Source organism: Petromyzon marinus (assembly GCF_048934315.1).
Source record: "Petromyzon marinus isolate PM22_M1 ecotype Great Lakes invasive population chromosome 76 unlocalized genomic scaffold, UKy_Petmar_22M1.pri1.0 chr76_unloc.2, whole genome shotgun sequence".
Classification (NCBI taxonomy): domain Eukaryota; kingdom Metazoa; phylum Chordata; class Hyperoartia; order Petromyzontiformes; family Petromyzontidae; genus Petromyzon; species Petromyzon marinus.
Window position 1 is genome coordinate 914,204 of NW_027422619.1, and position 25,207 is coordinate 939,410.

At 53.5% G+C, this 25,207-nt stretch overlaps 2 protein-coding genes across 5 annotated transcripts in view; both read left to right on the plus strand.

Annotated features, from left to right (window-relative positions):
• Positions 1 to 11,133, plus strand: part of ILK (integrin linked kinase) — a 65,441-nt gene extending 54,308 nt beyond the window's left edge. For all 3 annotated transcript variants that reach the window (XM_076058529.1, XM_076058530.1, XM_076058531.1), the window contains 3 exons: positions 1,898 to 1,997; positions 3,385 to 3,515; positions 6,923 to 11,133. In XM_076058529.1, coding sequence (XP_075914644.1) covers positions 1,898 to 1,997; positions 3,385 to 3,515; positions 6,923 to 7,072 — 381 coding nt within the window. In that variant the 3' untranslated portion in view covers positions 7,073 to 11,133. The remainder of the gene's footprint in view (positions 1 to 1,897; positions 1,998 to 3,384; positions 3,516 to 6,922) is intronic.
• Positions 11,134 to 13,558: 2,425 nt separating this feature from the next.
• Positions 13,559 to 25,207, plus strand: part of LOC142908203 (uncharacterized) — a 40,447-nt gene continuing 28,798 nt past the window's right edge. The window contains exons 1-4 of one of the 2 annotated variants that reach the window (XM_076058528.1): positions 13,559 to 13,832; positions 14,328 to 14,374; positions 19,208 to 19,318; positions 23,215 to 23,295. In XM_076058528.1, the coding sequence (XP_075914643.1) occupies positions 13,629 to 13,832; positions 14,328 to 14,374; positions 19,208 to 19,318; positions 23,215 to 23,295 (443 nt within the window). In that variant the 5' untranslated portion in view covers positions 13,559 to 13,628. The remainder of the gene's footprint in view (positions 13,833 to 14,327; positions 14,375 to 19,207; positions 19,319 to 23,214; positions 23,296 to 25,207) is intronic. The other variant, XM_076058527.1, reaches the window with a different exon arrangement.

The window sequence follows — 25,207 nt, forward strand, 5'->3', positions numbered from 1 at the left end:
TCATGTTAATGGTGTTGATGGTGATGATGATGTTGATGATGTTGATGTCTCACAGGTGGATGATGACATGATGGCTCGTATCAGCATGTTGATGGTGTTGATGGTGGTGATGGTGTTGATGGTGTTGATGTTAATGGTGTTGATGGTGATGATGATGTTGATGATGTTGATGTCTCACAGGTGGATGATGACATGATGGCTCGTATCAGCATGTTGATGGTGTTGATGGTGGTGATGGTGTTGATGGTGTTGATGTTAATGGTGTTGATGGTGATGATGATGTTGATGATGTTGATGTCTCACAGGTGGATGATGACATGATGGCTCGTATCAGCATGTTGATGGTGTTGATGGTGGTGATGGTGTTGATGGTGTTGATGTTAATGGTGTTGATGGTGATGATGATGTTGATGATGTTGATGTCTCACAGGTGGATGATGACATGATGGCTCGTATCAGCATGTTGATGGTGTTGATGGTGGTGATGGTGTTGATGGTGTTGATGTTAATGGTGTTGATGGTGATGATGATGTTGATGTTGTTGATGTCTCACAGGTGGATGATGACATGATGGCGCGTGTCAGCATGGTGATGGTGATGTTGATGGTGATGGTGGTGTTGATGGCGATGTTGATGGTGTTGATGGTGTTGATGGTGATGTTGATGGTGTTGATGGTGATGTTGATGTTGATGGTGTTGATGGTGATGGTGTTGGTGTTGATGGTGATGTTGTTGGTGTTGATGGTGATGGTGTTGGTGTTGATGATGATGGTGTTGATGTTGATGATGTTGTTGGTGTTGATGGTGATGTTGTTGGTGTTGATGGTGTTGATGGTGATGTTGATGTTGATGGTGTTGATGGTGATGGTGTTGGTGTTGATGGTGATGTTGTTGGTGTTGATGGTGATGGTGTTGGTGTTGATGATGATGGTGTTGATGTTGATGATGTTGTTGGTGTTGATGGTGATGTTGTTGGTGTTGATGGTGTTGATGGTGATGTTGATGTTGATGGTGTTGATGGTGATGGTGTTGGTGTTGATGGTGATGTTGTTGGTGTTGATGGTGATGGTGTTGGTGTTGATGATGATGGTGTTGATGTTGATGATGTTGTTGGTGTTGATGGTGATGTTGTTGGTGTTGATGGTGATGTTGTTGGTGTTGGTGGTGATGTTGTTGGTGTGGATGGTGATGGTGTTGATGGTGATGTTGTTGGTGTTGATGGTGAGGTTGTTGGTGTTGATGGTGAGGTTGTTGGTGTTGATGGTGATGTTGTTGATGTTGATGGTGTTGATGGTGTTGGTGTTGATGGTGTTGGTGTTGATGGTGATGTTGTTGATGTTGATGGTGGTGATGTTGTTGGTGTTGATGGTGATGGTGTTGATGTTGATGTTGTTGGTGTTGATGATGGTTGTTGGTGGTGATGGTGTTGATGTTGATGGTGATGGTGTTGATGTTGATGGTGTGGATGGTGATGGTGTTGATGGTGTTGATGTTGATGGTGTTGATGGTGGTGTTGATGGTGTTGATGTTGGTGTGATGGTGTTGATGGTGGTGTGTTGATGGTGTTGCTGTTGGTGATGGTGTTGATGGTGTTGGATGTTGATGGTGTTGATGGTGATGTTGTTGGTGGTGATGATGGTGTTAATGGTGGTGTTGTTGATGGTGATGATGTTGATGGTGTGATGTTGATGGTGTTGTTGATGGTGTGATGATGTTGGTGTGATGGTGATGTTGCTGTTGGTGATGGTGTTGTTGATGTTTATGTTGATGTCTCCCAGGTGGATGACGACATGATAGCGCGTGTCAGCATGGTGATGATGGTGGTGATGGTGGTGATGTTGGTGATGTTGATGGTGTTGCTGTTGGTGATGGTGTTGATGATGTTGATGTCTCCCAGGTGGATGACGACATGATGGCGCGTGTCAGCATGGCGGACGCTAAGTTTTCCTTCCAGTGTCCGGGGAAACTTTACTGCCCTGCCTGGATGGCACCAGAGGGTGAGACACACGTGGAGAGACACGGGGAGAGACACGGGGAGTGAGACACGGGGAGAGACACGGGGAGACACGGGTGAGACACGGGGAGAGAGACACGGGGGGAGACAAGGGGGGGGGGTGAGACACACGGGGAGAGACACGGGGTGAGACACACGGGGAGAGAGACACGGGGTGAGACACACGGGGAGAGACACACGGGGTGAGACACACGGGGAGAGAGACACGGGTAGAGAGACACGCGGGGAGGTGGGAGACACGCGGGGAGAGACACACGGGGAGTGAGACACACGGGGAGACACACGGGGTGAGACACACGGGGAGAGAGACACACGGGGAGTGAGAGACACGGGGAGAGAGACACGGGGAGAGAGACACGGGGAGAGAGACACACGGGGAGTGAGACACACGGGGAGTGAGAGACACGGGGAGAGAGACACGGGGAGAGAGACACACGGGGAGTGAGAGACACGGGGAGAGAGACACGGGGAGAGAGACACGGGGAGAGAGACACACGGGGAGTGAGACACACGGGGAGTGAGAGACACGGGGAGAGAGACACGGGGAGAGAGACACACGGGGAGTGAGAGACACGGGGAGAGAGACACGGGGAGAGAGACACGGGGAGAGAGACACGGGGAGAGAGACACGGGGAGAGAGACACACGGGGAGAGAGACACACGGGGAGTGAGAGACACGGGGAGAGAGACACGGGGAGAGAGACACGGGGAGAGAGACACGGGGAGAGAGACACGGGGAGAGAGACACGGGTAGAGAGACACGCGGGGAGGTGGGAGACACGCGGGGAGAGACACACGGGGAGTGAGACACACGGGGAGACACACGGGGTGAGACACACGGGGAGAGAGACACACGGGGAGTGAGAGACACGGGGAGAGAGACACGGGGAGAGAGACACGGGGAGAGAGACACACGGGGAGTGAGACACACGGGGAGTGAGAGACACGGGGAGAGAGACACGGGGAGAGAGACACACGGGGAGTGAGAGACACGGGGAGAGAGACACGGGGAGAGAGACACGGGGAGAGAGACACGGGGAGAGAGACACGGGGAGAGAGACACACGGGGAGAGAGACACACGGGGAGTGAGACACGGGGTGAGACACACGGGGAGTGAGACACACGGGGAGTGAGACACGGGGTGAGACACACGGGGAGAGAGACACGGGGGGAGACACACGGGGAGAGAGACACACGGGGAGAGACACACGGGGAGAGAGACACGGGGAGAGAGACACGGGGGGGTGGGAGACACGGGGGGAGAGAGACACGGGGGTGGGGGTGGCGGTGAGACTGTCTGACCTTTTGACCTCCTGTCGACCCACCACCACCCCCACCCCCCCCACCACCCCCACCACCCCCCCTGCAGCGCTACAGAAGCGCCCTGAGGACATGAACCGCCGCTCCTCCGACATGTGGAGCTTCGCCGTCCTGCTGTGGGAGCTCGTCACCAGAGAGGTTCCCTTCGCTGATCTCTCCAACATGGAGATCGGCATGAAGGTCAGGGGTCACTCCTACACTCCTACACTATACACTACACTCTAGTCTACTACACTATACTACACTATACACTACTACACTATACTCTACTACACTATACTACACTATACTACACTACACTATACACTACACTATACACTACACTATACACTACACTATACTACAATCTACTACACTATACTACACTACACTATACACTACACTATACACTACACTATACTACACTATACACTACTACACTACACTCTACTACACTATACTACACTATACACTACTACACTACACTATACTACACTATACTACACTACACTATACACTACACTATACACTACACTATACACTACACTATACTACACTCTACTACACTATACTACACTACACTATACACTACACTATACACTACACTATACTACACTATACACTACTACACTACACTCTACTACACTATACTACACTATACTACACTACACTATACTACACTATACTACACTACACTATACACTACACTATACACTACACTATACTACACTATACACTACTACACTACACTCTACTACACTATACTACACTATACTACACTACACTATACACTACTACACTATACTACACTATACACTATACTACACTATACTATACACTATACTACACTATACTACACTATACTACACACTATACTATACTACACTATACTACACTATACAATACTACACTATACTATACACTATACTACACTATACTACACTATACAATACTACACTATACTATACACTATACTATACTACACTATACTACACTATACTATACTACACTACACTATACACTATACTACACTATACTACACTATACACTACACTCTACTACACTATACTACACTATACACTACACTATACTACACTACACTATACACTACACTATACACTACACTCTACTACACTATACTATACTACACTATACTACACTATACTACACTACACTATACACTACACTATACACTACACTATACTACACTACACTATACACTACACTATACTACACTATACACTACACTATACTACACTATACACTACACTATACTACACTATACACTACACTATACTACACTATACTACACTACACTATACTACACTATACTACACTACACTATACACTACACTATACTACACTATACTACACTATACACTACACTATACTATACACTATACACTACACTATACTACACTATACTACACTATACACTACACTATACTACACTATACACTACACTATACTACACTATACTACACTATACTACACTATACACTACACTATACTACACTATACTACACTATACACTACACTATACTACACTACACTATACACTATATACTACACTATACTACACTATACTACACTATACACTACACTATACTACACTACACTATACACTACACTATACTACACTACACTATACACTACACTATACTACACTACACTATACACTACACTATACTACACTACACTATACTACACTACACTATACACTACACTATACTATACACTATACTACACTATACTACACTATACTACACTACACTATACACTACACTATACTACACTATACTACACTATACACTACACTATACTACACTATACTACACTACACTATACTACACTATACTACACTATACTATACTACACTATACTACACTATACTACACTATACTATACTACACTATACTACACTATACACTACACTATACTACACTATACACTACACTATACTACACTATACTATACACTACACTATACTACACTACACTATAGTACACTATACACTACACTATACTACACTACACTATAGTACACTATACACTACACTATACACTACACTATACTACACTATACTACACTACACTATACACTACACTATACTACACTACACTATACTACACTATACACCACTACACTATACTACACTATACTACACTATACTACTCTGTGTGTGTCTCTCTCTCACTGTGTCTCTCTCTGTGTGTCTCTGTGTCTCTGTGTGTCTCTCTCTCTGTCTCTGCGTGTCTCTCTGCGTGTCTCTCTCTCTGTCTCTCTGTGTCTCTCTCTCTCTCTCTCTGTGTGTCTCTCCGTGTCTCACTGCGTCTCTCTCTCTGTGTGTCTCTGCGTGTCTCTCTCTGTGTGTGTCTGTGCGTGTCTCTCTGTGTGTGTCTCTCTCTCTGTGTGTGTGTCTCTGTGTCTCTGTGTGTCTCTCTGCGTGTCTCTCTCTCTCTCACTGTGTCTCTCTCTGTGTGTCTCTGTGTCTCTGCGTGTCTCTCTGTATGTCTCTCTCTCTCTGTGTGTGTCTCTCTGTGTGTCTCTGTGTGTCTCTGTGTCTCTGCGTGTCTCTCTGTGTGTCTCTCTCTCTGCGTGTCTCTGTGTGTGTCTGTGCGTGTCTCTCTCTCTGTGTGTGTGTCTCTCTGTGTGTCTCTCTCTGTGTGTCTCTCCGTGTCTCACTGCGTCTCTCTCTCTGTGTCTCTCTCTGTGTGTGTCTGTGCGTGTCTCTCTCTGTGTGTCTCTCTCTCTCTCTGTGTGTCTGTGCGTGTGTCTCTGTGTGTGTCTCTCTCTCTCTGTGTCTCTCCGTGTCTCACTGCGTCTCTCTCTCTGTGTGTCTCTGTGTGTCTCTCTCTGTGTGTGTCTGTGCGTGTCTCTCTGTGTGTGTCTCTCTCTCTGTGTGTGTCTCTGCGTGTCTCTCTGTGTGTCTCTCTCTCTCTCTGTGTGTCTCTCTGTGTGTCTCTGTGTCTCTGTGTGTCTCTCTCTGTGTCTCTGCGTGTCTCTCTGCGTGTCTCTCTCTCTGTGTCTCTGTGTCTCTCTCTCTCTCTCTGTGTCTCTCCGTGTCTCACTGCGTCTCTCTCTCTCTGTGTCTCTGTGTCTCTCTCTCTCTCTGTGTCTCTCCGTGTCTCACTGCGTCTCTCTCTCTCTCTGTGTGTCTCTGTGTGTCTCTCTCTCTCTGTGTCTCTCCGTGTCTCACTGCGTCTCTCTCTCTCTCTCTGTGTGTCTCTGCGTGTCTCTCTGTGTCTCTCTCTCTGTGTCTCTCCGTGTCTCACTGCGTCTCTCTCTCTGTGTCTCTCTGTGTGTCTCTCTCTGTGTGTGTCTCTCTCTCTCTGCGTGTCTCTCTGCGTGTCTCTCTGTGTGTGTCTCTGTGTGTGTCTCTCTCTCTCTGCGTGTCTCTCTGCGTGTCTCTCTGTGTGTGTCTCTGTGTGTGTCTCTCTCTCTCTGTGTGTCTCTCTCTCTCTGTGTATGTCTCTCTGTGTATGTCTCTCTGTGTGTGTCTCTCTGTGTGTGTGTCTCTGTGTGTGTCTCTGTGTGTCTCTATCTGTGTGTCTCTATCTGTGTGTCTCTCTCTCTGTGTCTCTGTGTGTGTCTCTGCGTGTGTTTAGGTGGCTCTGGAGGGTCTACGCCCCACCATCCCGCCCGGCATCTCCCCTCACATCTGCAAGCTGATGAGGATCTGCATGAACGAGGACCCAGCCAAGAGGCCCAAGTTCGACATGATAGTTCCCATCCTGGAAAAGATGCAGGAGAAGTGAGGGGCCGTGGGGGGGAGGGGCCATGGGGGGGTGGGGGGAGGAGCCATGGGGTGGGGGAGGGGCCATCGGGGGTGGGGGAGGGGCCATGGGGGAGGGGTGGGCGCATGAAGGTGGTGAGTCTATGGGTCTCTGTGGTGAGTCTATGGGTCTCTGTGTGGTGAGTCTGTGGGTCTCTGTGTGGTGAGTCTGTGGGTCTCTGTGTGGTGAGTCTGTGGGTCTCTGTGTGGTGAGTCTGTGGGTCTCTATGTGGTGAGTCTATGGGTCTCTGTGTGGTGAGTCTATGGGTCTCTGTGTGGTGAGTCTGTGGGTCTCTGTGTGGTGAGTCTGTGGGTCTCTGCGTGAGTGAGTCTTTGGGTCACTGTGTGGTGAGTCTATGGGTCTCTGTGTGGTGAGTCTGTGGGTCTCTGTGTGGTGAGTCTGTGGGTCTCTGTGTGGTGAGTCTGTGGGTCTCTGTGTGGTGAGTCTGTGGGTCTCTGTGTGGTGAGTCTGTGGGTCTCTGTGTGGTGAGTCTATGGGTCTCTGTGTGGTGAGTCTGTGGGTCTCTGTGTGGTGAGTCTATATGTGGTGAGTCTGTGGGTCTCTGTGTGGTGAGTCTGTGGGTCTCTGTGTGGTGAGTCTATGGGTCTCTGTGTGGTGAGTCTGTGGGTCTGTGTGGTGAGTCTGTGGGTCTCTGCGTGAGTGAGTCTTTGGGTCACTGTGTGGTGAGTCTATGGGTCTCTGTGTGGTGAGTCTGTGGGTCTCTGTGTGGTGAGTCTGTGGGTCTCTGTGTGGTGAGTCTGTGGGTCTCTGTGTGATGAGTCTGTGGGTCTCTGTGTGGTGAGTCTGTGGGTCTCTGTGTGGTGAGTCTATGGGTCTCTGTGTGGTGAGTCTGTGGGTCTCTGTGTGCTGAGTCTATGGGTCTCTGTGTGCTGAGTCTATGGGTCTCTGTGTGGTGAGTCTGTGGGTCTCTGTGTGGTGAGTCTGTGGGTCTCTGCGTGAGTGAGTCTTTGGGTCACTGTGTGGTGAGTCTATGGGTCTCTGTGTGGTGAGTCTGTGGGTCTCTGTGTGGTGAGTCTGTGGGTCTCTGTGTGGTGAGTCTGTGGGTCTCTGTGTGATGAGTCTGTGGGTCTCTGTGTGGTGAGTCTATGGGTCTCTGTGTGGTGAGTCTGTGGGTCTCTGTGTGGTGAGTCTGTGGGTCTCTGCGTGAGTGAGTCTTTGGGTCACTGTGTGGTGAGTCTATGGGTCTCTGTGTGGTGAGTCTGTGGGTCTCTGTGTGGTGAGTCTGTGGGTCTCTGTGTGGTGAGTCTGTGGGTCTCTGTGTGGTGAGTCTGTGGGTCTCTGTGTGGTGAGTCTGTGGGTCTCTGTGTGGTGAGTCTGTGGGTCTCTGTGTGGTGAGTCTATGGGTCTCTGTGTGGTGAGTCTGTGGGTCTCTGTGTGGTGAGTCTATATGTGGTGAGTCTGTGGGTCTCTGTGTGGTGAGTCTGTGGGTCTCTGTGTGGTGAGTCTATGGGTCTCTGTGTGGTGAGTCTGTGGGTCTGTGTGGTGAGTCTGTGGGTCTCTGCGTGAGTGAGTCTTTGGGTCACTGTGTGGTGAGTCTATGGGTCTCTGTGTGGTGAGTCTGTGGGTCTCTGTGTGGTGAGTCTGTGGGTCTCTGTGTGGTGAGTCTGTGGGTCTCTGTGTGATGAGTCTGTGGGTCTCTGTGTGGTGAGTCTGTGGGTCTCTGTGTGGTGAGTCTATGGGTCTCTGTGTGGTGAGTCTGTGGGTCTCTGTGTGCTGAGTCTATGGGTCTCTGTGTGCTGAGTCTATGGGTCTCTGTGTGGTGAGTCTGTGGGTCTCTGTGTGGTGAGTCTGTGGGTCTCTGCGTGAGTGAGTCTTTGGGTCACTGTGTGGTGAGTCTATGGGTCTCTGTGTGGTGAGTCTGTGGGTCTCTGTGTGGTGAGTCTGTGGGTCTCTGTGTGGTGAGTCTGTGGGTCTCTGTGTGATGAGTCTGTGGGTCTCTGTGTGGTGAGTCTGTGGGTCTCTGTGTGGTGAGTCTATGGGTCTCTGTGTGGTGAGTCTATGGGTCTCTGTGTGGTGAGTCTATGGGTCTCTGTGTGGTGAGTCTATGGGTCTCTGAGTGAGTGAGTCTTTGGGTCACTGTGTGGTGAGTCTATGGGTCTCTGTGTGGTGAGTCTTTGGGTCTCTGTGTGGTGAGTCTGTGGGTCTCTGTGTGGTGAGTATATGGGTCTCTGTGTGGTGAGTCTGTGGGTCTCTGTGTGGTGAGTCTGTGGGTCTCTGTGTGGTGAGTCTGTGGGTCTCTGTGTGGTGAGTCTATGGGTCTCTGTGTGGTGAGTCTGTGGGTCTCTGTGTGGTGAGTCTGTGGGTCTCTGTGTGGTGAGTCTATGGGTGCTCTGTGTGGTGAGTCTGTGGGTCTCTGTGTGGTGAGTCTGTGGGTCTGTGTGGTGAGTCTGTGGGTCTCTGTGTGGTGAGTCTGTGGGTCTCTGTGTGGTGAGTCTGTGGGTCTCTGTGTGGTGAGTCTGTGGGTCTCTGTGTGGTGAGTCTGTGGGTCTCTGTGTGGTGAGTCTGTGGGTCTCTGTGTGGTGAGTCTGTGGGTCTCTGTGTGGTGAGTCTGTGGATCTCTGTGTGGTGAGTCTGTGGGTCTCTGTGTGGTGAGTCTGTGGGTCTCTGTGTGGTGAGTCTGTGGGTCTCTGTGTGGTGAGTCTGTGGGTCTCTGTGTGGTGAGTCTGTGGGTCTCTGTGTGGTGAGTCTCTGGGTCTCTGTGTGGTGAGTCTGTGGGTCTCTGTGTGGTGAGTCTGTGGGTCTCTGTCATCGCCTCCTGCCCCATCGTCTGCTCAAGTTGCCATCAGTTTTTTCGCATTATCCACAGTAACAAATCTCTCCCTCGTCTCTCTCGCTATGCGTCTCACACATCGGAATGATTTTTTTCATCGTAATTATTATCACGTCGTGATCATCGTCATCGTTGTCTTCACGATGATAATCACTCACACTCACTCACACTCACTCACTCATTCACTCACACACACTCACACTCATTCACTCACTCACTCTCACTCATTCACTCATTCTCACTCATTCACTCATTCTCACTCATTCACTCACACTCACTCACTCATTCCCACACACTCGCTCACACTCACACACAACAACAACCGCCATTCGCCACTAAGTGGCGGTGACGTCACCACGACGCTTGTGCCAGGCTATGTGCACCCTGAGGCCACGTGAAGTGTCGAACGCCCGCTGGCAGGAGGTCACGGGGCAGACCCAGGTGCCATGGGTCGACTGACTGAGATGACTGGCTGATGCACCACCTGTGCCCCCTACTGTGCCAACCTGCTGTGCTTTAGCCACCCGGCGCTGTGCTTTAGCCACCCGGCGCTCCGCTCGTTGTTGTGAGCGTCGCTCCTCCGCCCTCCGTTGTTGTTGGAGGGCGACTGCCTCCAACTGCCCAGTAGCATCCTTCACGAGCCTCCTCCACAGAGGCCGATCTTGACACCGCTGGTACCAGTCATCGGCAAGTCCACACTCACACACTCGCACTCACTCACATACACTCACTCACACACACTCACTCATTCACTCACACACTCACTCATTCACTCACACACTCACTCACACTCACTCACACACTCACTCACACACTCACTCTCACTCACACACACTCACACACACTCACTCACACTCACATACACTCACTCACACAGCTGGGGGAGAAGGAGGGGCTGGAGACCATAATAACCACGTAACGAGTATAAGTTCACATTACGACTATATATATTTAGAGTGTTATTGTTGTTGTCGTGTTACTATTCTTCTTGACGATGTAGTAACTCACACACTCACACACACTCACACACACTCACTCACACTCTCACACTCACTCTCACACTCACTCACACACTCACTCACACTCTCACACTCACTCGCACACTCACACGCACACACTCTCACACTCACTCACACACTCTCACAAACACACACGCACACTCACAAACACACACACACTCACAAACACACACGCACGCGAGAATCTATGTGAATGTTACATCGTCAACACCAATAAAGGTTGAATCTCTTTCTGTCGGCTCTCCTCTCCCTCCCTTTGGTTTGACCTCCTGTGTACCAGGCGAGGTAGTCAACATCTCTCAGTGTCTGGGATCGAACCCACGACCTCCTGTGTACCAGGCGAGGTAGTTAACATCTCGCAGTGTCTGGGATTGAACCCACGACCTCCTGTATACCAGGCAAGGGAGTCAACATCTCTCAGTGTCTGGGATTGAACCCACGACCTCCTGTGTACCAGGCGAGGTAGTCAACATCTCTCAGGGTCTGGGATTGAACCCACGACCTGTGTACCAGGCGAGGTACTCAACATCTCTCAGGGTCTGGGATTGAACCCACGACCTCCTGCGTATCAGGCGAGATAGTCAACATCTCTCAGGGTCTGGGATTGAACCCACGACCTCCTGCGTAACAGGCGAGGTAGTCAACATCTCTGTGTCAGTGATTGAACCCACGACCTCCTGTGTACCAGGCGAGGTAGTCGACATCTCTCAGTGTCTGGGATTGAACCCACGACCTCCTGTGAACCAGGCGAGGTAGTCAACATCTCTCAGTGTCTGGGATTGAACCCACGACCTCCTGTGTACCAGGCGAGGTAGTCAACATCTCTCAGGGTCTGGAATTGAACCCACGACCTCCTGTGTACCAGGCGAGGTAGTCAACATCTCTCCGGGTCTGGGATTGAACCCACGACCTCCTGTACACCAGGCGAGGTAGTCAACATCTCTCAGGGTCTGGGATTGAACACACGACCTCCTGCATACCAGGCGAGGTAGTCAACATCTCTCTGTCTGGAATCGAACCTACGACCTCCTGTGTACCAGGCGAGGTAGTCAACATCTCTCAGTGTCTGGGATTGAACCCACGACCTCCTGCGTAACAGGCGAGGTAGTCAACATCTCACAGGGTCTGGGATTGAACCCACGACCTAAATACCAGGCGAGGTAGTCAACATCTCTCAGTGTCTGGGATTGAACCCACGACCTCCTGTGTACCAGGCGAGGTAGTCAACATCTCTGTGTCAGTGATTGAACCCACGACCTCCTGTGCACCAGGCGAGGTAGTCGACATCTCTCAGTGTCTGGGATTGAACCCACGACCTCCTGTGTACCAGGCGAGGTAGTCAACATCTCTCAGTGTCTGGGATTGAACCCACGACCTCCTGTGTACCAGGCGAGGTAGTCAACATCTCTCAGGGTCTGGGATTGAACCCACGACCTCCTGTGTACCAGGCGAGGTAGTCAACATCTCTCCGGGTCTGGGATTGAACCCACGACCTCCTGTACACCAGGCGAGGTAGTCAACATCTCTCAGGGTCTGGGATTGAACACACGACCTCCTGCATACCAGGCGAGGTAGTCAACATCTCTCAGTGTCTGGAATCGAACCTACGACCTCCTGTGTACCAGGCGAGGTAGTCAACATCTCTCAGTGTCTGGGATTGAACCCACGACCTCCTGTATACCAGGCGAGGTAGTCGAAATCTCAGTGTCTGGGATTGACCCCACGACCTCCTGTGTACCAGGCGAGGTAGTCAACATCTCTCAGTGTCTGGGATTGAACCCACGACCTCCTGCGTACCAGGCGAGGTGGTCAACATCTCTCAGTGTCTGGGATTGAACCCACGACCTCCTGCGTACCAGGCAAGGTAGTCAACATCTCTCAGTGTCTGTGATTGAACCCACGACCTCCTGTGTACCAGGCGAGGTAGTCAACATCTCTGTGTCTGGGATTGAACCCACGACTTCCTGTGAACCAGGCGAGGTAGTAAACATCTCTCAGTGTCTGGGATTGAACCCACGACCTCCTGTGTACCAGGCGAGGTAGTCAACATCTCTCAGTGTCTGGGATTGAACCCACGACTTCCTGTGTACCAGGCGAGGTAGTCAACATCTCTCAGTGTCTGGGATTGAACCCACGACCTCCTGTGTACCAGGCGAGGTAGTCAACATCTCTCAGGGTCTGGGATTGAACCCACGACCTCCTGTGTACCAGGCGAGGTAGTCAACATCTCTCAGTGTCTGTGATTGAACCCACGACCTCCTGCGTACCAGGCGAGGTAGTCAACATCTCTCAGTGTCTGTGATTGAACCCACGGCCTCCTGTGTACCAGGCGAGGTAGTCAACATCTCCTAGCCACCGTGGGGGGCGTGGTTCCGGTGGGAGAGGGGCGTGGCTTGGGTGCGTCGTGGCGGGGTGGTGAGAATCGACGAATCGACTTAATGATGGGTGAGTAGGGTTTGGGTGAGAATCGACGAATCGACTTAGTGTCGCGTATGAGTTTTAGGGAATCGGCCGTCGCTGTGTTGGCTATGAGGGGTTGAGCGGGGTTGTGTAGGTATGAGAATCGACGAATCGAACTTAGCGTCGCAAACTAATAAACGGGGAATCGATTCCCGTCGCCGTTGCGTCTGTGAGGGGGATGGATGAGAATCGACGAATCGAACTTAGCGTCGCGTACGAATTAGCTCGGAATCGATTCCCGTCGCCGTTGCGTCTGTGAGGGGGATGGATGAGTATTGACGAATCGAACTTAGCGTCGCTACAAGAGTTTGCGCGGAATCGATTCCCGCGCGCGACGGTTGTGCGAGCGATGGCGTCTCCCGCCAAACGCCTCAGCCACTCGCGGTGCCTGTTCAGGGGCGAGGATGGCGCCTCCATCCGCTTCTACCTCAGGCCCTGCGCCTCCAAACGCAAACTCAAGGAAGCCATCGAGGTTCGGGCGCATGCTTGGGGTTTCGGGGATTAATAATTTAATAATAACGACGACGACTGATATCAGTTTGGTGATTGTTGTTCACTTTTTTACCTCAGAGTTTTTGTTTTTTAAATTTCCCGCCAACGCCACCCCCGTGGCTCGACCCGTTGCTGGATGAGCGGACTGAGATTTGGGTTATGTTGAACTCGCCTTGATCAGTGAGCCTGTGGGTGTCTCTGTGAGTCTCTGTGGGTCTCTGTGTGGTGAGTCTATGGGTCGCTGTGTGGTGAGTCTATGGGTCTCTGTGTGGTGAGTCTATGGGTCTCTGTGTGGTGAGTCTATGGGTCTCTGTGTGGTGAGTCTGTGGGTCTCTGTGTGAGTGAGTCTATGGGTCTCTGTGTGGTGATGAGGCTGTGGGTCTCTGTGTGGTGAGTTTGGTGTGGTGACATCACAATCGTGATTGTTTGCGAGTTGACTGATGATGATGACGGCTTTGGCGTTGTGTTTTGACAGCACGGTGGTGGGATCCTGACCAGTCGCATTGAATCTGACGTCATTAAGTAAGACTCGCACATGTGATGACCTCATCACCCCCTCACCTGTTGAGTGACGCACCTGTGATGACATCACCACCCCCCTCACCTGTTGAGTGACGCACCTGTGATGACATCACCACCCTCACCTGTTGAGTGACACTTGTGATGACATCACCACACTCACCTGTTGAGTGACACCTGTGATGACATCACCACCCTCACCTATTAAATGACACACCTGTGATGACATAACCACAGACTCACCACACAGAGACCCATAGACTCACCACACAGAGACCCATAGACTCACCACACAGAGACCCACAGACTCACCACACAGAGACCCATAGACTCACCACACAGAGACCCATAGACTCACCACACAGAGACCCACAGACTCACCACACAGAGACCCACAGACTCACCACACAGAGACCCATTGACTCACCACACAGAGACCCATAGACTCACCACACAGAGACCCACAGACTCACCACACAGAGACCCACAGACTCACCACACAGAGACCCACAGACTCACCACACAGAGACCCATAGACTCACCACACAGAGACCCATAGACTGACCACACAGAGACCCATAGACTCACCACACAGAGACCCACAGACTCACCACACAGAGACCCATAGACTCACCACACAGAGACCCATAGACTGACCACACAGAGACCCATAGACTCACCACACAGAAACCTACAGACTCACCACACAGAGACCCACAGACTCACCACACAGAGACCCCACAGACTCACCACACAGAGACCCACAGACTCACCACACAGAGACCCACAGACTCACCACACAGAGACCCATAGACTCACCATACAGAGACCCACAGACTCACCACACAGAGACCCACAGACTCATCATCACACAGAGACCCACAGACTGACCACACAGAGACCCATAGACTCACCACACAGAGACCCACAGACTCACCAAACAGAGACCCATAGACTCACCACACAGAGACCCATAGACTCACCGCACAGAGACCCACAGACTCACCGCACAGAGACCCACAGACTCACCACACAGAGACCCATAGACTCACCGCACATAGACCCACAGACTCACCACACAGAGACCCATAGACTCACCGCACAGAGACCCACAGACTCACCACACAGAGACCCACAGACTCACCACACAGAGACCCACAGACTCACCACACAGAGACCCACAGACTCACCACACAGAGACCCATAGACTCACCACACAGAGACCCACAGACTCACCACACGGAGACCCACAGACTCACCACACAGAGACCCACAAACTCACCACACAGAGACCCACAGACTCACCACACAGAGACCCACAGACTCACCACACAGAGACCCATAGACTCACCACACAGAGACCCACAGACTCACAACACAGAGACCCATAGACTCACCACACAGAGACCCACAGACTCACCACACAGAGACCCATAGACTCACCACACAGAGACCCACAGACTCACCACACAGAGACCCATAGACTCACCACACAGAGACCCATAGACTCACCACACAGAGACCCACAGACTCACCACACAGAGACCCACAGACTCACCACACAGAGACCCATAGACTCACCACACAGAGACCCATAGACTCACCACACAGAGACCCACAGACTCACCACACAGAGACCCACAGACTCACCACACAGAGACCCACAGACTCACCACACAGAGACCCATAGACTCAGCACACAGAGACCCATAGACTCACCACACAGAGACCCATAGACTCACCACACAGAGACCCATAGACTGACCACACAGAGACCCATAGACTCACCACACAGAGACCCATAGACTGACCACACAGAGACCCATAGACTCACCACACAGAGACCCACAGACTCACCACACAGAGACCCATAGACTCACCACACAGAGACCCATAGACTGACCACACAGAGACCCATAGACTCACCACACAGAAACCTACAGACTCACCACACAGAGACCCACAGACTCACCACACAGAGACCCCACAGACTCACCACACAGAGACCCACACACTCACCACACAGAGACCCACAGACTCACCACACATAGACCCACAGACTCACCACACAGAGACCCATAGACTCACCACACAGAGACCCATAGACTGACCACACAGAGACCCATAGACTCACCACACAGAAACCTACAGACTCACCACACAGAGACCCACAGACTCACCACACAGAGACCCCACAGACTCATCACACAGAGACCCACAGACTCACCACACAGAGACCCACAGACTCACCACACAGAGACCCATAGACTCACCACACAGAGACCCACAGACTCACCACACAGAGACCCACAGACTCATCATCACACAGAGACCCACAGACTGACCACACAGAGACCCATAGACTCACCACACAGAGACCCACAGACTCACCAAACAGAGACCCATAGACTCACCACACAGAGACCCATAGACTCACCGCACAGAGACCCACAGACTCACCGCACAGAGACCCACAGACTCACCACACAGAGACCCATAGACTCACCGCACATAGACCCACAGACTCACCACACAGAGACCCATAGACTCACCGCACAGAGACCCACAGACTCACCACACAGAGACCCACAGACTCACCACACAGAGACCCACAGACTCACCACACAGAGACCCACAGACTCACCACACAGAGACCCATAGACTCACCACACAGAGACCCACAGACTCACCACACGGAGACCCGCAGACTCACCACACAGAGACCCACAAACTCACCACACAGAGACCCACAGACTCACCACACAGAGACCCACAGACTCACCACACAGAGACCCATAGACTCACCACACAGAGACCCACAGACTCACAACACAGAGACCCATAGACTCACCACACAGAGACCCACAGACTCACCACACAGAGACCCATAGACTCACCACACAGAGACCCACAGACTCACCACACAGAGACCCATAGACTCACCACACAGAGACCCATAGACTCACCACACAGAGACCCACAGACTCACCACACAGAGACCCACAGACTCACCACACAGAGACCCATAGACTCACCACACAGAGACCCATAGACTCACCACACAGAGACCCACAGACTCACCACACAGAGACCCACAGACTCACCACACAGAGACCCACAGACTCACCACACAGAGACCCATAGACTCAGCACACAGAGACCCATAGACTCACCACACAGAGACCCATAGACTCACCACACAGAGACCCATAGACTGACCACACAGAGACCCATAGACTCACCACACAGAGACCCATAGACTGACCACACAGAGACCCATAGACTCACCACACAGAGACCCACAGACTCACCACACAGAGCCCCATAGACTCACCACACAGAGACCCATAGACTGACCACACAGAGACCCATAGACTCACCACACAGAAACCTACAGACTCACCACACAGAGACCCACAGACTCACCACACAGAGACCCCACAGACTCACCACACAGAGACCCACACACTCACCACACAGAGACCCACAGACTCACCACACATAGACCCATAGACTCACCACACAGAGACCTACAGACTCATCACACAGAGACCCACAGACTCACCACACAGAGACCCACAGACTCACCACACAGAGACCCATAGACTCACCACACAGAGACCCACAGACTCACCACACAGAGACCCACAGACTCACCACACAGAGACCCACAGACTCACCACACAGAGACCCATAGACTCACCACACAGAGACCCACAGACTCACCACACATTAATTGGCTGCATCGGCCTTGATAGGACGTCAGCTCGCTCACGGCACTTGCCCCGGCTGTCTGTGAGAGGCTACACCATGGTGGCTGGCACCTTTGTCTGCGTCTCAGTAGTAAACATGGCCACTGGGGGAGAGACAAAGGCGGCCGGGCGTGGTGGTTCTGGCCACACCACCACCCACTCTGTGTGTGCCACAGTGCCGGTAGCCCTCATAGGTAGCGCTGTTGCTGCTACTAACAGCACTTGCCCCTTACAGTCTGTTGAGGCCGCACGGGGAGGGGGTGTGTGGGTGGGTGTGTGGGTGTGTGTGGGTGGGTGTGTGGGTGGGTCTGTGTGGGTGGGTGGGTGTGTGGTTGGGTGTGTCTGTGGGTGTGTGTGGGTGTGTGTGTGTGTGTGTGGGTGGGTGTGTGTGGGTGTGCGTGAGTGTGGATGGGTCTGTGTGAGTGTGTGTGGGTGTGTGTGTGTGGGTGGGTGTGTGTGGGTGGGTGTGTGTGGGTATGTGTGGGTGGGTGTGTGTGAGTGTGTGTGTGAGTGTGTGTGGGTGTGTGTGTGGGTGTGTGTGTGTGGGTATGTGTGGGTGGGTGTGTGTGTGTGCAGCGGTTAGCGCTACGCTGCGCTATGAACCCGGCGACCCAGGTTCGATTCCCGCTCACGGCCAACACCGTCAGTGACGATTATCTGAACCGATCCCGGGCCTCCCCTAGGTCGACTCAGCCTCAAATGAGTACCTGGTGCGGTGTGTAAACATCGTCACTAGGGAGACAAAGGCGGTCGGGCGTGGTGCTGGCCACCCACCCCCTCGTGTACCGTTCCGGCCTTCATAGGTGCTCGCTAACATCACTTGCCCCTACAGTCTGTTAAGGCTTTACGGGGGATCTTTGTCTTGTGTGTGTGTATGTGCGCGCGTGCGTGTGCCTGTGTGTGTGTGTGCGTGTGTGTGTGTATGTGCGTGTGTGCGTGCGTGTGTGTACCTGTGTGTGTGCGTGCCTGTGTGTGTGTGCATGCGTGTGTGTGTGTGTGCCTGTGTGCGTGCGTGTGTGTGCGTGCCTGTGTGTGTGTGTGCATGCGTGTGTGTGTGTGCCTGTGTGTGTGTGTACACGTTGAGGCTGGTGCCTGTGGAGGATGTGGAGGGTGTCTACGGAGAGGACTTCCACTCGGCGGCGTTCATCGTTGACTGCGTCACCGCTAACGAGCTGCTGTCCCTGGATGCCTACAGGTGACGCACACACACACACAGCTACACACACAGCCACACACACACACAGCCACACACACAGCCACACACACAGCTACACACACAGCTACACACACACACAGCCACACACACAGCTACACACACACAGCCACACACAGCCACACACACACAGCTACACACACACGCACACACACACAGCCACACACACAGCTACACACACACACACAGCCACACACACAGCTACACACACACACACAGCCACACACACACAGCCACACATACACACGTACACACACACACAGCCACACACACACAGCCACACATACACAGCCACACATACACATGTACACACATACACAGCCACACATACACACATACACACACACACAGCCACACGTCCACACACACAGCCACACACACACAGCCACACACACACAGCCACACACACACAGCCACACACACACAGCCACACACACACAGCCACACACACACAGCCACACATACACACGTACACACACACACAGCCACACACACACAGCCACACATACACACATACACAGCCACCCATACACACGTACACACATACACAGCCACACATACACACATACACACACACACACAGCCCACACGTCCACACACACAGCCACACACACACAGCCACACACACACAGCCACACACACACAGCACACACACACAGCCACACACACACAGCCACACACACACAGCCACACACACACAGCCACACACACACAGCCACACACACACAGCCACACACACAGCCACACACACAACCACACACACAGCCACACATACACAGCCACACACACACAGCCACACACACACAGCCACACACACACAGCCACACACACACAGCCACACACACACAGCCACACACACACAGCCACACATACACACGTACACACGCATACACACACAAAGACGAAACTCCGGTGATAGCGATTATCTGAACCAGTCCTGGACCTCCCCTAGATCGACTCGGCCTCAAGTGAGTACCTGGGGTAGCGGTGTATAGTAGTGGTGAAACATCGCCACTAGGGAGAGACAAAGGCGGCCGGGCGTGGTGGTGGTGGTGCTGGTCACACCACTCCCTCTGTGTGTGCCACAGTGCCGGTAGCCTTCACAGGTAGCGCTGCTGCTGCTACTAACAACACCTGCCCCTACAGCCCTGTTAGAGGCTACCCGGGGTAGCTTTGTCTGTGTGTGTCACCGTGTGCGCCACTGGGGGAGAGACAAAGGCGGCCGGGCGTGTTGGTGGTGCTGGACACACCATCACCATCACCACCCCTCTGTGTGTGCCACAGTGCCGGTGGCCTTCATAGGTGGCGCTGCTGCCGCTCGCTAACAGCGCTTGCCCCTTACAGTCTGTTGGTGGGGGGAGGGTGGAGGGGGTGGGTGGAGGGTGGAGGGGGTGGGTGGAGGGTGGAGGGGGTGGGTGGAGGGTGGAGGTGGTGGGTGGAGGGGGTGGGGGGAGGGGGGAGGGTGGGGGGAGGGTGGAGGGGGTGGGGGGAGGGTGGAGGTGGAGGGTGGAGGGTGGAGGTGCAGGGTGGAGGGTGGAGGTGGAGGGTGGAGGTGGAGGGTGGGAGGTGGAGGGTGGAGGGGGTGGGTGAAGGGTGGAGGGTAGAGGGTGGAGGTGGAGGGGGTGGGGGGAGGGTGGAGGTAGAGGGTGGAGGTGGAGGGTGGAGGTGGAGGGTGAAGGGTGGAGGGTGAAGGGTGGAGGGTGGAGGTGGAGGGTGGAGGGTGGAGGTGCAGGGTGGAGGGTGAAGGTGGAGGGTGAAGGGTGGAGGGTGGAGGTGGAGGGTGGAGGGTGGAGGTGGAGGGTGGAGGTGGAGGGTGAAGGGTAGAGGGTGGAGGTGGAGGTGCAGGGTGGAGGAGGTGGAGGGTGGAGGGGGGCTAAGCAGCGGTGGACGCGGTGGCGACTTTTTTCCGCGGCCACAAATTTCCCGCCAACGCCGGGCGAGCCGGCCGAAGTCCGGTTAGCCGGGCGAAGTCCGGTTAGCCGGGCGAAGTCCGGTTAGCCGGGCCAAGTCCGGTTAGCTACACACACACACAGCCACACACACAGCTACACACACAGCTACACACACACAGCCACACACAGCCACACACACACAGCCACACACACACAGCCACACACACACAGCCACACAGCCACACACACAGCCACACACACACACACAGCCACACACACACAGCCACACACACACAGCCACACACACACAGCCACACATACACAGCCACACACACACAACCATACACACAGCTACACACACACAGCCACACATACACACGTACACCCACAGCCACACACACACAGCCACACACACACAGCCACACACACACAGCCACACACACACAGCCACACACACACACAGCCACACACACACAGCCACACACACACAGCCACACACACACAGCCACACACACACAGCCACACACACACAGCCACACACACACAGCCACACACACACAGCCACACACACACAGGCACACACACACAGCCACACACACACAGCCACACACACACAGCCACACACACACAGCCACACATACACAGCCCCACACACACACAGCCACACACACACAGCCACACATACACACGTACACACGCATACACACGCAAAGACAAAACTCCAGTGATAGCGATTATCTGAACCAGTCCTGGACCTCCCCTAGATCCACTCGGCCTCAAGTGAGTACCTGGGGTAGCGGTGTATAGTAGTGGTGAAACATCGCCACTAGGGAGAGACAAAGGCGGCCGGGCGTGGTGGTGGTGTTGGTCACACCACTCCCTCTGTGTGTGCCACAGTGCCGGTAGCCTTCACAGGTAGCGCTGCTGCTGCTACTAACAACACCTGCCCCTACAGCCCTGTTAGAGGCTACCCGGGGTAGCTTTGTCTGTGTGTGTGTGTGTCACCGTGTGTGCCACTGGGGGAGAGACAAAGGCGGCCGGGCGTGTTGGTGGTGCTGGACACACCATCACCATCACCACCCCCTCTGTGTGTGCCACAGTGCCGGTGGCCTCCATAGGTGGCGCTGCTGCCGCTCGCTAACAGCGCTTGCCCCTTACAGTCTGTTGGTGGGGGGAGGGTGGAGGGGGTGGGTGGAGGGTGGAGGGGGAGGGTGGAGGGGGTGGGGGGAGGGTGGAGGGGGTGGGGGGAGGGTGGGGGGAGGGTGGAGGGGTGGGGGGAGGGTGGAGGTGGAGGGTGGAGGGTGGAGGTGGAGGGTGGAGGTGGAGGGTGGAGGGTGGAGGTGCAGGGTGGAGGGTGGAGTTGGAGGGTGGAGGTGGAGGGTGGAGGGGGTGGGTGAAGGGTGGAGGTGGAGGGTGGAGGTGGAGGGTAGAGGGTGGAGGTGGAGGGGGTGGGTGGAGGGTGGAGGTGGAGGGTGGAGGTGGAGGGTGGAGGTGGAGGTGGAGGGTGGAGGAGGTGGAGGGTGGAGGGGGGCTAAGCAGCGGTGGACGCGGTGGCGACTTTTTTTCGCGGCCACAAATTCCCGCCAACGCCGGGCGAGCCGGCCGAAGTCCGGTTAGCCGGGCGAAGTCCGGTTAGCCGGGCGAAGTCCGGTTAGCCGGGCCAAGTCCGGTTAGCCGGGCCAAGTCCGGTTAGCCGGGCGAAGTCCGGTTAGCCGGGCGGGTTGAGGGCGCCGGCGGTGTCGTGTCGATCCTCGGCAGCCGGAACCGTTCCAATGGTACCTGCTGTTGTTGTTGTTGCTGTTGTTGTTGATGTTGTTGATGTTGTTGTTGTTGTTGATGTTGTTGATGTTGTTGATGTTGTTGTTGATGTTGTTGATGTTGTTGTTGATGTTGTTGTTGTTGTGTTGTTGTTGATGTTGTTGCTGTTGTTGTTGTGTTGTTGTTGTGTTGTTGTTGATGTTGTTGCTGCTGCTGCTGCGCTTGCAGGATGAAGCCGGCGGGCGGTCGGGCGTCCACGGCCGGCGACGGAGCGCGAGACGCGGAGTGCCTCACAGTGGCTGGCAGCATGTGAGTGGAGTGTGGATCTCTGTGTGTGTGGTGAGTGGAGTGAGTCTGTGGGTCTCTGTGTGTGTGGTGAGTCTGTGGGTGAGTGGTGTGGTGAGTGGAGTGAGTCTGTGGGTGTCTGTGGGTGAGTGGAGTGAGTCTGTGGGTGAGTGGAGTGAGTCTGTGTGGTGAGTCTGTGTGTGTGGTGAGTGGTGAGTCTGTGTGTGAGTGGAGTGAGTCTGTGGGTGAGTGGAGTGGAGTGGAGTGAGTCTGTGGGTGAGTCTGTGGGTGAGTGGTGAGTCTGTGGGTGTGGAGTGGAGTGGAGTGAGTCTGTGGGTGTGTGGTGAGTCTGTGGGTGTCTGTGTGTGGTGAGTCTGTGGGTGAGTGGTGAGTTTGTGGGTGTCTGTGTGGTGAGTCTGTGGGTGTGGTGAGTCTGTGGGTGTCTGTGTGTGTGGTGAGTCTGTGGGTGAGTGGTGAGTCTGTGGGTGTCTCTGTGTGTGGTGAGTCGGGGGGTGAGTGGAGTGAGTCTGTGTGTGGTGAGTGGTGAGTCTGTGTGTGGTGAGTCTGTGTGGTGAGTCTGTGGGTGAGTGGTGAGTCTGTGGGTGTGGAGTGGAGTGAGTCTGTGGGTGAGTCTGTGTGTGTGGTGAGTGGTGAGTCTGTGTGTGGTGAGTCTGTGGGTGAGTGGTGAGTCTGTGGGTGAGTGGAGTGAGTCTGTGTGGTGAGTCTGTGTGTGTGGTGAGTGGTGAGTCTGTGTGTGGTGAGTCTGTGTGGTGAGTCTGTGGGTGAGTGGTGAGTCTGTGGGTGAGTGGAGTGAGTCTGTGGGTGTCTGTGTGTGTGGTGAGTCTGTGTGTGAGTGGAGTGAGTCTGTGGGTGAGTCTGTGTGTGTGGTGAGTCTGTGGGTGTCTGTCTGTGTGGTGAGTCTGTGGGTGAGTGGTGAGCCTGTGGGTGAGTGGAGTGAGTCTGTGGGTGTCTGTGTGTGTGGTGAGTCTGTGTGTGAGTGGAGTGAGTCTGTGGGTGAGTCTGTGTGTGTGGTGAGTCTGTGGGTGTCTGTGTGTGTGGTGAGTCTGTGGGTGTCTGTGTGTGTGGTGATTCTGTGTGTGTGGTGATTCTGTGTGTGTGTGGTGAGTCTGTGTGTGTGGTGAGTCTGTGGGTGTCTGTGTGTGTGGTGAGTCTGTGGGTGTCTGTGTGTGGTGAGTCTGTGGGTGTCTGTGTGTGTGGTAAGTGGTGAGTCTGTGTGTGTGGTGAGTCTGTGGGTGTCTGTGTGTGTGGTGAGTCTGTGTGGTGAGTCTGTGTGGTGAGTATGTGGGTCTCTGTGTGGTGAGTCTGTGGGTCTCTGTGTGGTGAGTTTATGGGTCTCTGTGTGGTGAGTCTATGGGTCTCTGTGTGGTGGGTCTATGGGTCTCTGTGTGGTGAGTCTATGGGTCTCTGTGTGGTGGGTCTATGGGTCTCTGTGTGGTGACTCTATGGGTCTCTGTGTGGTGGGGTCTATGGGTCTCTGTGTGGTGAGTCTATGGGGTCTCTGTGTGGTGGGTCTATGGGTCTCTGTGTGGTGAGCCTATGGGTCTCTGTGTGGTGAGCCTATGGGTCTCTGTGTGATGAGTCTATGAGTCTATGGGTCTCTGTGTGGTGAGTCTATGGGTCTCTGTGTGGTGAGTCTATGGGTCTCTGTGTGGTGAGTTTATGGGTCTCTGTGTGGTGAGTCTATGGGTCTCTGTGTGATGAGTCTATGGGTCTCTGTGTGGTGAGTGTATTGGTCTGTGTGGTGAGTCTATGGGTCTCTGTGTGGTGAGTCTGTGGGTCTCTGTGTGGTGAGTCTGTGGATCTCTGTGTGGTGAGTCTATGGGTCTTTGTGTGGTGAGTCTGTGGGTCTCTGTGTGGTGAGTCTGTGGGTCTCTGTGTGATGAGTCTATGGGTCTCTGTGTGGTGAGTCTGTGGG